We start from the raw sequence: 13,702 nt of genomic DNA, 5'->3' as shown, positions 1-13,702 counted from the left end.
ATTGTAAGTTCATGTGTCTGCTTTTCTGTTTCCTTTTATCCTTGTCAAAAAATCATCCATTAACTACGAATAAGGTCTGAGGATCTAATGTATCACATGGTGATTATAGTTAATAACACTTTTATATAATTGAAATTTGCTAAGAGAGTAGAAATTAAATGTTCTCATCAAAAAAAGAAATGAGGTGATGAGTGTGTTAATTAACTAGATGGGAGGAATCCTTTCACAACGTATACACACACTGAATCATCACCAGGTACACTTTAAATGTATCACAGTTTTATTTGAACCATACCTCAATAAAGCTGAAAAAAATTTTAAATAAATCTCTTTTAAAATGAAAACAAACAACAACAGCAGCAAAACCCACAGGGTTTATAGGGGAAATGGGGCAGGGGCTCAACACTCAAAAACTCTGTCATTGACACCTTTTTAAAAAGATAGGACCCTGCTATGGACTGAATGTCTGTGTCCCTTGATAATTCATATGTTGAAGCCTAATCCCCAATGTGATGGTATTTGAAAGTCATGCCTTTGGAAGATAATTAGGTCAGGAGGGTGGAACCCTCATGAATGGGATTAGTGCTCTTATAAACAGACACAGAGAGCTTGCTTCCTCTTGCCGCTCTCCACTGAGAGTGGATAAAACCAGAAGCAGCTTTCACAAGATGCTGGCAGTGATGTCGTCTTAATCTTGGACTCTCCAGTTTCCAGATCTGTGAGAAATAAACATTTGTTGTGGAAGCCACCCAGCCTATGGTATATTTGTTACAGCAGCCCAAGCTAAGACAGACCCTAATAAAAACAATAGTATAATTGTACATGTTAAATGGTTAGGTATTTAATCACCATAAATATGGTACTGGACCTCCAAAAAAAAAAATCATCCATAACCTCTGTATAGATGCCTTCCAAAAAGTAAGCCTTCTCAGCACATCTTATTTGCCTCTCATAATTAACTGTATTTGTAATCCTGGAGACCAATGTGCTAAATGTATAGCATATAAATAAATAAACAAGGAATGAGGGTCTGTGGGGGACTTCCATTTTAAAGTGTATAAGCCTTTTGGCAGTTACTTTGGCTGTCCCCAGAAATTGCATTAATGTTTTCTCTTATTGTCAGTATAGTTTGGGTATGGAGAAGTAAAAAAGCAAGTCCCAGATTATGGAGATGTAACTCTAAATCTGTGTGGTTCTTCACTGGAGGCAATTTTGCCCCCAGGGGTCATTTGGAGATTTCTGGAGACACTTTTGGTTGTTGTGACCTAGGGGAGATATTGGCATTTAGTGGGTAGAGACCAGAGATGCTGCAAACATCCTATAACCCCCCCAACCTCCACCACAACAAAAAATCACCTGACCAACAGGTCAATAGTGCCACTGTGGAGAAACCCTTCTCTAAATGTACATACCCTATAATATTTACCTTTCAGCTGTCACACTACACAGTGAGGCAGTCTATTAAAGTCTAGAGTGAAGAAAACGCTTACCAATTTCTGCACTTTTTCCCAAGGAACAATGATGTACAATAACTAGTTGAGGTTTTTCAAGAAATTTTACCCCTTAATTTAGCCTTCCCTATAAATCAATGTTTCACACCCAGTAACCATAAATCTAGCTTCACATATGGTCAGAAAAGAGGCCAGAAATATTTGGGATAGATGATAAATCATATTTTGATAGCTCTACTTTTCCCTAAGAGGTCATTCCTAATTTTAAAGCAGCCAACACTTAAGGATTTCAAACACCCATCATAAAATCCAAAAGCAAGGAATTCAAGAGGCAAACAACTTGAGTCTCTGAAACCATAAATTCCAAATGGAGCCATCGTTCCTCAGAGGCAAAGAATCACTCCTCACAGATGTAAAGTAAGTCTTCTGATAAGAAACTGACATGCCTGAGAAGTTTATGAGCATGAGTCACAGATTACATTCGTAGTCAGTACCTGATGCTCTGTAAAGTGTAAAATGCCCACAGACACCGACAACCTGTTCTCATGATCAGTCTGATGACAGGCAAGAAGGTCAATAACTTCCCCGGGGAACACTTGCACTCAGAGTAAGCAGCTCTGAGAGGAGATGCTTGCATTATCCTCTGGGCACCACCTGCACTCCACCTGGGATCCTTTCTTCACATCTGGAGTAAGAGCCTCCATTTACCTCGTCTGCCTCTTCCCCAGATTTGTGGATGCTGCCCACTTTGAACCTGGAGTCCTCAGCCTCTGGGCTATGCATTTGATCCTCAGCACGCAACTTACCTGTTACAGTCTCAGTCCTTGCTCCCCAACAGAGTGTAGGTTCCTCAAAGCAGGGACTGTATCTATGCCAGTGCTTCCTGAAACAATCACCTGGGGATCTTGTTAAACTGCAGATTCTGACTCATGAGGTCTGGGGTGGGGCCCAAGATTCTGCATTTCTAGCAAGCTCCCTGGTGATACCAGTGCTTCTGGTCCCAGGACCTACTTTGAGTAGCAAGGACTTATATCTAGTTGAATCCCCAGTAGTTGGCATTGATACTCACCCACAACAGACACTGAATAAATATTGATGGTGAAGGGGTGCCATTGTTGGCTCTTTGCAAATAGGTGTTAGAACTCAAAAGACAGAACTGCTAAGTCAAACTGAGGGCTCATCACTCAGATAAAGAAGCTGCCAGGTCTGGCCAAACATGGCATTGCTTGAATTATAAAAAGCATTTTATTAGTTATGCTCTAATGCCACTGTGAATAATTGATTTAGTTACAGAAATATTTAACTTAATGAATCTTTCAAGGCAGAGTACAGAGGTACATCAGGAATGATGCTATTTCCCTCCTGACAGCATTTCAGTGCCCCAAGGCAAAGTTACAAGAGGCTGATGCTAGACAGAGTCATGCTTCAAATACAGGGTAATACAAATATATGTTCGGAAAAACCTCAGAGAGAACAAAGTGGTAAAACCTCTCTCCAACATTTTGGGTACAACTGACTTACACTCTGACATAAACGAGTAGTGTGTTTAATACATTAGACACATGGCAATCCTCAGACATGCTGTTTAAAAGAAAAGATGCTATTGAACCTGGGCAATGGATACACCAGTGTTTACTGTACAATTCTCTCCACTTTCATAGTACGTCAAAGGTTTAGGGTTATGGTCCTGTTTAAGATGGTATAAGTACACTCCACTCTGTCTCTCCCAACAAATGCTACTAAAATCTCTGGACAGACGTTTGAACAGCTATTTGAGGACTCTGAGGAGTAAATGACAGCAGGTAGATTGGGGAAGAAAACCAGAACTCAAAATACAAACAATCAGGGTTTCCTGATCTTTTTGTTTTCTCTTCCATACCTTCCAGCTGGGACTCAAAGCAGTACAAATCACTGGCCCGGACAGAAACAGCTCCAAGAGGAGCTTCCCATTCTGGTCTAAGAAGTGGAAGGGGGCCCCTACAGGGCGGAGAAGGTGGGGGAAATCCTAATTTTGTTTTGTTTTCTCTTCTGGTTCCGCCCCAGGCAAGCCTCACTCCCAAAGTTGCAACCCCACAGTAGAAGGGGTAGGAGCAGTGACTGGGCAAGCAGTGACAGAGGGAATCCTTCTCTCTGACCTGAGGAACTGTGGTCAGAAGAGGAGGATGCGGGTGGGGGAGGGGGGAAACGGGTTTTTTTTTTCCTCTCTTAGTCCCAGAGGCAGACATAATTGTGGGAAGTACACAGCAGAGCTGGGATACTACACCCTTGGCTTTCTAGTCAGAAGACCAGGAAAAGGTGGAGAAGGGCCCTGTAGGTGGAGAATGTAGGGGAGATGATTTTGGAGAGGTGGGAGTTCAAGAAAGCAACCCCATAAAGTTGTGTATGTACTACTGGCCTCCCCCCCGGACCTGTACATGTTCCTGACCCTAAACAGTGTGACAAAAGCTTGGGGAACTGAACTATCGGGTAGACCACTGCCCAGGTCTCAGACTGGCTCATGGATAGTGCACAGGTCCAAACAGCACTGCAAAAGTGTTAAAAACTGGTGACATTGGTGTCAAATGGTGTTGAAGAAATTGGTCATCCATATACCAGATTCCTAATAACTTTATACTTAAATTAACTCAAAACGGACGATAAATCTAAATGTAAAACACAAGGCTATAAAAGTTTTTGAAGAAAAATATGAGAAATCTTCATAACCTTAAGTTAGGCAAATCATTCTTAGATATAATACCAATAGCTAGATTCATTTTTTAAATACAAGTGAATTGAATTTCATCAAAATTAAAAACTTCTGCTCTATGAAAAACACTAAAAGGATAAGCTGCAGAGGGTGAAAAAATATTTGCAAATCACATATCTAACAAAGGACTTGGATCCAGAATATATAATGAACTCTCAAAACTCAACAATTAAAACAGGGACTTCCCTGGTGGTCTAGTGGTTAAGAATCTGCCTTCCAATGCAGGGGACACGGGTTCGATCCTTGGTGGGGGAACTAAGATCCCACATGCCATGGGGCAACTAAGCCTGTACACTGTAACTACTGAGCCTGCGTGCCACAACGAGGGAGTCTGCCTGCTGCAACTACAGAGCCCACATGCTATGGAACCCGTGCGCCACAACTAGAGAGACCTCACACTCTGGATCCCACGTGCCACAACTAGAGAGAAGCCCGCACGCTGCAACAAAGAGCCCGCGCGCCGCAACTGAGACCCGCCTCAGCCAAAAATAAATAAATAATTAAATAAATATTTAAAAAAAAATAGTACCAAGCACACAGGGTTGTTGCAAAGATCAAATAAAATTAATGTAAAAAAACCAACATAATCAATTTTTTTTAATGTTCAAAAGATTTGAACAGACATATCACCAAAGAAGATATACAAATGGTAAATAACACAAGAAAATATGATTTAATAACAATTAGCTATTAAAGAAATGCAAATGAAACCACAATGAGATGCCAATACAAACCTATTAGAATGGCTAAAATTAAGGGAGAAAAATAACAATACCAAGTGCTGATGAGGATGTAGAACAAATGGAAACCTAGTACATTGCTGGTGGGAATGAAAATGGTGCAGCCCCTCTAAGAAAGTCTAGTGGCTTCTTGTATATAGTTCACTATATGCCCCAGTAATCTCACTTCTCTAGGTATTTACATTAGAGAAATGAAAACTTATGCTTACACAAATACCTGTACACGAATGTTTACAGCAGCTTTACTTGTTATAGTCAAAAACTGGAAGCAACTCTAATGTCCTTCAACTGGTGAATGGATATAATAAACTGTGGTATATCTATACACTGGAATACTATTCAGCAATAAAAAGGGAGGAATTATTGATACATGCAACACATGAACCTCAGAGAAATTTTGCTGAGTGAAAAAAGCCAGTGTCAAAAGGTTACATACTATATGGTATCATTTATATGGCACTCTCAAAAAGGCAAAATTATAGAGATGGAGAAAAGATCAGTGGTTGCCAGGGTAGGGGAGGGTTTGACTACAAAGAGGTTTTGACTACAAAGAGGCAGCATACGGGATTTTTCTGGCTGATGCAACTGTTCTGTATTTTGATTGTGATAGTGGTTACATGAATTTATACATGTGTTAAAATTCATAAAGCTGTATGCCAAGAAGAAAGTTAATGAACAGTATGTTAATTTAAAAATTAAAGTAAAATAAAAAGTTATTGTATCTGGGTTTCAATGTTAAAATAAAACTAGACTCTTGGCAATCATGTCTATTACCAAAACATCTTTCGCAGGCTAAAGAACATTAAAAGATAATCAAATGATAATTTTCAGACCTAAACAACATGTTCCTTAAGTATTATAACTGTAATACAACTTATTACACTCATTAAGTTGGAGTGCTTGCAGTGCCAATTTTTTTAAAGTTTTTTAAAAATATTTATTTATTTATTTATTTATATTTTTGGCTGTGTTGGGTCTTCATTGCTGTGCGCGGGCTTTCTCTAGTTGCGGTGAGCAGGGGCTACTCTTCATTGTGGTGCGCAGGCTTCTCATTATCATGGCTTCTCTTGTTGCGGAGCACAGACTCTAGATGCACAGGCTTCAGTACTTGTGGCACGTGGGCTCAGTAGTTGTGGCTTGCGGGCTCTAGCTCTAGAGCTCAGGCTCAGTAGTTGTGGTGCATGGCTTAGTTGCTCTGCGGCATGTGGGATCTTCCCGGCCCAGGGCTCGAACCTGTGTCCCTTGCATTGGCAGGCAGATTCTTAACCACTGAGCCACCAGGGAAGCCCTGCAGTGCCAATTTTTTAAAAGGGGTTTTTCTTCATTCTGATTCTGTTGTTTATCAATCCACTTGCCTACCAATACTAGAGCAATAATTAGAGAGGGATGTGTCCCTCTGGTGAAACAAAGAGAAACTCTCATCATTATGAAGTCTAGGCCATGTCTATGAGTGCCGACAAAACCAATAAGATAACCAATAAGATGACCAATTGGTTTGAACTGATTTCATTTATTCATCTTCCAATGATTTACCAAGCACATACTAAACCTAACCCTGTGAGACATGAAGGTAAAGCAATGCTGAGTCTTACTCTCCAAAGAGTCAGTCCAGGGAAAAAACAGAATAGCTCTTTAAGAATTTTTTGAATAGTTTAACTTTAAAAAACATGGCCCATTGGATTAACTAAGAATCAAGAACTATCATCCATTGGATTAACTAAAAGCCAAGGTTATCACCTACTTTTGCAGCTGGAGATGATAAACATGATGTTGGGTCTCTCCAGCCTAACTGGTTTCCTTGTTCCATGGTAAAGTATTAAACGAAGTTGGGAAAAGTACATGGAAAATCTTTAGGGTGGATTTTGATGTCTAGGCAGATAAATCATCAAGGTGATATGTGGCTAAGGCCATGGTCTCTGGAATCAGATAAGCCAGGTTCAAATCCTGCCTCCACTCCTTCTTAGATGTAATTTTGGGGGCAAGATACTTAAGCTCTCTTTGTCTCAGGCCCCTCATCTGTAAATTGGACATTATAGCAATACTTTTCTCACAAGGCTGGGGGCACTAAATATCAAAGTCCTGAGACTGGTGCCTGGTACACAGTATGCGTTTAATACGCCTTATTTATTTATCAGAGTTCACAGGGAAAATTCCAGATTTAATGTCCCTGAGTCCAGTTAGCTTCTGTCTTCTATGCCCCCAGTTACACTCTAGGCAACCATTTTATTCTTACAAAGGCATGCTACTGGCCATAAGGTCAATATGGGAAAATAAGTAAAAGCGTAAATCCTATAGGTAGTGGGTAAACAATTGGTGACTACCAAATACAAAAAGCACATAATATGCGTATTCTCTAAATAGATCTTTCCAAAATGAACACTGCCAATGGAAATATTTTGTGTGTAGGTACAGAAAAGATAACCCAAGCGGCCAGATTTTCCCCTTACGTTGGTTATGCTCCAATCCATTCTCCCCAACGAAGACGAGGTTACCTCACCAGCAACAGCCCCCTGGCCTTGTGATTCAGCAAGAAATCCACTGCAGACAAATGACCTGTCCCCACTGCAAAAGGCAGGGCTGTGCGGTTCATCTGAGGAACACTACTTAGCCTTCTTAAGATTCCTGGTTCTTTTTTTTTTTTTTTTTTTGCAGTACGCGGGCCTCTCACTGTTGTGGCCTCTCCCATCGCAGAACACAGGCTCCGGACACGCAGGCTCAGCGGCCACGGCTCACGGGCCCAGCCTCTCTGCGGCATGTGGGATCTTCCCGGACCGGGGCACGAACCCGTGTCCCCTGCATTGGCAGGCGGACTCTCAACCACTGCGCCACCAGGGAAGCCCAAGATTCCTGGTTCTTGAACGGCCATAATTTTCTATCAGGTGCTTGTGTTTTGATTATTTATCTACTATTTGCCTAGCCTTTGAAAGTAGTGAGAACTGTATCCAGCATAATCTTGCATTTCTCTACTGTTAGAGAATTTAGCAATCAACTGGAGGATATGCCTCAAGCTGAAATCCACTGCGTAACCTATGACTGATTGTATGGATTTCAACTAGAGAGTAAAAGCTGTATTTCTCTGGTATGCAATCATTAATAATGGTAGGACATGTTGATAATACATAACAAAAAATCTTCCTAGAAGTTCAATCCATATATGGTTCTTTCCTCTGTAATTTTTGGACTGTAAATTTTACTGAAGCAAACAAATCAAGAAAGAGACGGAAGGAAGGAAGGAAGGAAGGAAGAGAGAGAGGGAGAGGGAGAGGGAGAGGGAGGTGGGGTGGGGAGGGAAGGAGAAAGGTGGGAGGAAGAAAAGACACACAGAGAGAAAGAAAGCTATAAATATCTTCTGCTTCAAAGAAAAGCCAACTTGGTGCTCCCAGGATGTCTAGAGACAGTCTGACATGCTTCAGACAATGGATGTTTTGCTTGTAACTAAAACACATGTCATATTTCCCACATTCTAGATACTGATCTTGCTTCCAAAGAATTTACTATCCTGTTTCTCATAAATAATTTATTGCAAAAATTGAGAACTGTTTAATCTGATTTCCTTGGTAGCTAAATCGGTGATAAACTAAATTTGAGTTACCCTTGCTATTTTCTGCAGTCTAGAGCTATGTCCTAGTATGTCAAATTTGGGCTTATAAACTCCCCTTTAACTTTATTCGTGAATAAGGATGCAAATCAAAATACCATCCAAGATAATTCAATAAAACCACTTCGATGTTTTTTCATTTCTGTCATCACAGATTTTAAGGAACTCTACAAGTAACCATGCCAACAATTTGCTGTAAACAGGACTAAAAGAGATGTCATTAGAAAGCATAATATAATTCATCAGGAGTTTACAATAACTTGCTACACTGACTGTAAGTTTAAGTGTACTATCTCTCTAAGTACTTTAATATAAAAATATGGTTTAAAATATCAGAAAGTTATATGGAAAAAATTTTCAAATGGTTATAAAAGTACACTGGAGAATCTATTTCCTGCTGCTTGGAAAAATGATTATTGCTTTACTTATTCAACAATTAATCTAGATATTACCTTAAAAGATCCTTGCTTATTTCTTTAATTTTTGCTCCCTTCCTTTCTTGATTCCCTTCCTTTTTTTTTTTGTTCCTAAAATTGTTATGCTGTAAAAATTTGCTATTTTTCTACTCTCTAGGATGTCTGTGGACAATGAATATGGTATACACAGGTAACACATCAGACATACACATGTACACATACACAATGTACACAGACACATAAACTCCCACATACACATAAACACAGATCCCCTCACACACACACATGCACAACTGTTAAACACCCTTCCACTGCACATGATGCATGACCTCAGTTTCTATGACCTCATTGCCTGGGATAGATCCAGGTTTTGTGGAACGTCAAGTTTACACTCTTTGGGAGCCCTCTTTAAAGCCAGAGTCAGAAAGCTTAACGGATTACAGTTAAAATTTCTTACTTTTTCAGATTTTACAAAATCATATAACAATGGAACACACTGCTAGAGTCCTCCCAGTGCCTTGGAAAGAGTCTGTGCAAGCAGGTGTCTTAAAGTTTATGCTTCATTTGCATTACATCCACCTCTGCCATCCCCACAAATTGTCCTAAACAATTGACACAGCCCCCCCAGTCTGTTCACTTTGATAAACCCTGCCTGGTGGGGCTGTCAGGAAATCGCCACAGAAGCAAGCAGTAGGAAATCCATGTCTGGCAGTGGGACCTCTCCCCTAAACCCAGGCACTTGAAGAACAAGTGAGAGCCAGGTTTCAGAAGAGGCCTCACTGCCCAACATGCAGATGAACTATATTTCAGAAGCAATAAAATGCAAACCCATACTCTCCATTGGATTTTAAATTTGCAAGGCTCCAACCATAAAGGACATCACTGGCGAGAAAACAATGATGAACCATGTAGCAAAAGATGTTCTGCCTTTCCAGAATGTTTGAGGCCAAAGTGATCCACAGGCTATGATCCAGGACCAAGTCCAGGCCCATAACCTTGACAGTTGGCTTCACTGTCCACCCACAGACTTAGTACAGCTGCACATAAAGACCCTGGACGCTTCCCCTTGGAATAGATCAGTTAAAACACCCAGAGCCTCTTCCACTGCTTGATTCCACCTTTGGCTTAAACATTACGGAATTGCCAGCAACGGAGCTCTCCCTCATCTCATTTAGCAGAATCACTTTTATTTTTATTTCAGTTGGACTGTGTAAACCCACACCACTGTCACTTGTCACATCTGTGATTTCTACTCCCATTGTTCACAGCATTCATGTTAACCTTCTTTTCAAACAGCTTCTCCATAAGCTCCAAATTATTGCTTTTAGCAGCATTCTGGAAGCTTCTCTCATTTGGCAGCACTAAAAGCAAGCAAGCAAGCATGACAGGGAATTTAAGAGGGCTGAAGAGAAAGCAAACCTCGTGTGGCAAACCTTGGAACTAAAAACTTGAAACAGCAGGCTTGAGCCTTTCGCATTCTGCTATTCTGGACGTGGGAACTTTGCTTCAGTATTTCATAAAGCTGTATTATCAAGATTCCACTTTCTCCTCATGCTGCAAGTGTTTTCACAGCCTTAAAAATCTTCCTGGTCCCAAGCAAAACATTATTCCAAAGGACCACCCTGAAGTCAGCAATGCAGTATCTAGCTCTAGGAGGTCAGAGGGTGGCCATTGACTTCTCAGGGGGTGTTGTTTATAAGACGTTTGTACAAGATTACTCAGGGAGGAGCCCAAATACTCCATGCAAGCTTATAGAGATAAAACTGTTGTCTGCAGAACCCTTTGCAGATGCCAGACCTGCAGAAACAGAACCTTAAAATGCAGCACATCATATAAATATACATGAACGAAGGCTAAAAGGGATGAACCTGTTTTATTCTCATTTATATGAAAGGAGATAAAAGTGGATTCACACTTTTAACTATAAACATTAACATTACTATACACTATGAACATTATATGTCACACACAAATACATATTCAGATGGCAGGTTTTATTAAATAGCCTAGAGGAGATTCCAGGATTTACTGAGTTGTTTGTTTGTTTGTTTGTTGTTGGTTTGTTGTTGTTCTTTTGTAATGTAAAGAAGCTGGAAAGCTCTCAGAGGACAATCACAACATTGGGGAATAAACTCAGAATTGGGATGATGTGAAATGAGCAACTGACCATCTCCAAAAAGAAAGGACCTAAGAGAGGTTTTATAGTTTTTTGTTTTTTTTTTTTGGCTGCATTGGGTCTTTGTTGCTGCGTGCAGGCTTTTCTCTAGTTGTGGCGAGAGGGGGCTACTCTTCGTTGCAGTGTGTGGGCTTCTCATTGCGTTGTCTTCTCTTGTTGCAGAGCACGGGCTCTAGGCATGCAGGCTTCAGTAGTTGTGGCTTGCTGGCTCAGTAGTTGTGGCTTGCTGGCTCTAGAGTGTAGGCTCAGTAGCTGTGGTGCACGGGCTTAGTTGCTCCGCAGCATGTGGGATCTTCCCGCACCAGGGCTCGAACCCGTGTACCCTGCATTGGCAGGCGGATTCTTAACCACTGTGCCACCACGGAAGTCCCTATAGATGTGTTGTTGAGTAGTTTCCCTAGCATCTGCCAAGGACTTTTCAGCATGCTTCCAAGTCCAGTCAAAGACCAGGGAGTATCTTCCTGGGAGACATACACATTCATTCTATCGCTTGGCTCTTCCCATTGGGTTGGCCAAAAAGTTCATTTGGGTTTTTCCATGCCATTGTACGGAAAAATCCAAACGAACTTTTTGGCCAGCCCAATACTGCTACTCTTGCTACCACTCTAAGCAACTTCAACATCCAGGCAGATGATTAATCCAACACCTTGGTCTCTCAGTTCCCTAGCCCCCTCACCTCCAATAATCTTTTCCTCCACCTGACCTCAGCCACCTAATTTCAGAGTCATACGCTTGACATGACTATCATCACTACACATAATGAGACAGGAAGGGGGCAGGACACAATCTCTAAAAGAATGACATAGCCTGAGGACAAGACATAAACTGATTAGAACCAAATAGGTCCAAGATGGCAGATGAGTTGACTTCCACTAGACCTTGAGCCTCAGTATATGCTCAGCTCATCGTAACACATCAGCACCGCTAAATGAGACACCCACAGGTGACTTGACAGTTCCAAGGCCGACCATAAAGGTCAAAAAGTGGGTGGTGGCCCAATTCCTGGAAATCCCCACCCCTTCCCCAAAATAGCTGGAATACTCCTCCCACTCATTAGCCTATGAAATTACCCATCCCTATAAAAACGGACAAGCCCATACCCTGGTGCCTCTTGCCTTCCAAGATGCCCCACACTCTGTCTATGGAGTGTGCATCTCCCTGAATAAACCGTCTTTCACTTTACTATGGCTTGCTCTTGAATTCTTTCCTGCGCAAAGCCAAGAACCCACACTTGGCAGCCGTCCCAGGGACTCGGACGTGACCTGGGATGTGAACATCCTCCCGCGCCCTACTCTCCTTCCTGCAACAATAACTACACTACCTCTGACATCTTCAAGAATCCCATTCTCTGACCATGGACTCATCCATTCAGCTCACCTGCTCTAGTCTTCCCAGTCCAGAAATTTTGCGACCTCATCAAGTCCTCCATTCTACGCTTCTCACCGTCTTTTTATATTATCCATCCCATAGGCCCTTACTTCCCTCCTCACCCAGTTTAGATCCTATGGTTCATCTTTGAACCACTTCCGTGCAAACACATTTGCCTCCCTCACCACTCACTTCCTTCATCCGACTAGTTGGCAGAATCCAAATTCTGAGATTAAACCCAACTGCTATCTGCTCCATTTCTATACCTGGACAGCTAAAAGTCAACCAATCTACCTAACTTCATTTATACCCACACTCTCTGTTTTTATTACTGTTACAATCAGTGAAGCATCCCTGTGCCTTCCCAAGGCCAACCTCTCCACTTGGGATCTAGATCCCATCCCTTCTCATCTTTTCAATTATTTCATCTATCTCCTGGAAATTATCCTCTTTCTCCTCTGCATCATTCAATGTCTCTCCAGTGGACTGTTCCCTTCAACATATACAGAGGTGCTATAATACCTCTCGTGTAAAAAAAAAAAAATCCCTTAACTTCACATTCCTTTCCAACTGCCATTCCACTTCTCAATTCCCATTACCCTCAAACTTCTTAGAAGTGTTCTATAACGATGTTCTATAATGATGTCTCCATGTACTCATCTCACCATCTCATCTCAACCTATGCTAATCAGACATCATGCCTATTGCTCCACCAAAACTGCTCTTATCAGGGTCACTCCATCTTGCTAAAATCCAGTCATCACTCCTCTGTCATGTGCACTGAGCTCCTGGCAGATCTGACACAGAGGACCACATTCTCCTTCTAACACGTTTTCCTCCAGGCTTCTGTTAGGCCACTTGTTGCTTCCCAGTCTCTTTCACTGGTTCTTCCTCTGCTCGATCTCCAAATGTTGGAGCACCCTAGGGATTTTATAAAACTAACAACCTGATGGAACAGACGTTATTACCCCCATCTTACAGATGAGGAAACCGAGGCTTAGAGAAGTTAAACCACTTGCTCATGCCTTAAAGATAATAAATGATAGAATTGTCCTAGGCAGCCTGAATTCAAAGCCCAAGCTTCCAGTCACTGCCTGTGTCCAGGGTGTCAGTATGGGAGTGTACTGCTGAAGTAGAGGTCCAAACTGCCCACTGGCCACACGCTTTAGCTAACAGATTCCGCTGGTTAGGCCGGACTCCTCTCAGC

The 13,702-nt window shown here is 41.6% G+C and overlaps 1 protein-coding gene across 1 annotated transcript in view; it reads right to left on the bottom strand.

The window, feature by feature from the left end:
- Window positions 1-13,702, bottom strand: part of ANKDD1B (ankyrin repeat and death domain containing 1B) — a 58,510-nt gene that overhangs the window by 40,640 nt on the left and 4,168 nt on the right. Inside the window, 2 exon segments of the mRNA XM_065873657.1 lie at window positions 7,430-7,527; window positions 10,209-10,312. Coding sequence (XP_065729729.1) covers window positions 7,430-7,527; window positions 10,209-10,312 — 202 coding nt within the window.

Source organism: Phocoena phocoena, chromosome 3, assembly GCF_963924675.1.
Source record: "Phocoena phocoena chromosome 3, mPhoPho1.1, whole genome shotgun sequence".
NCBI lineage: Eukaryota > Metazoa > Chordata > Mammalia > Artiodactyla > Phocoenidae > Phocoena > Phocoena phocoena.
The sequence above is the reverse complement of the archived record's forward strand: the minus strand, read 5'-3'. Positions and strand labels throughout refer to the sequence as shown.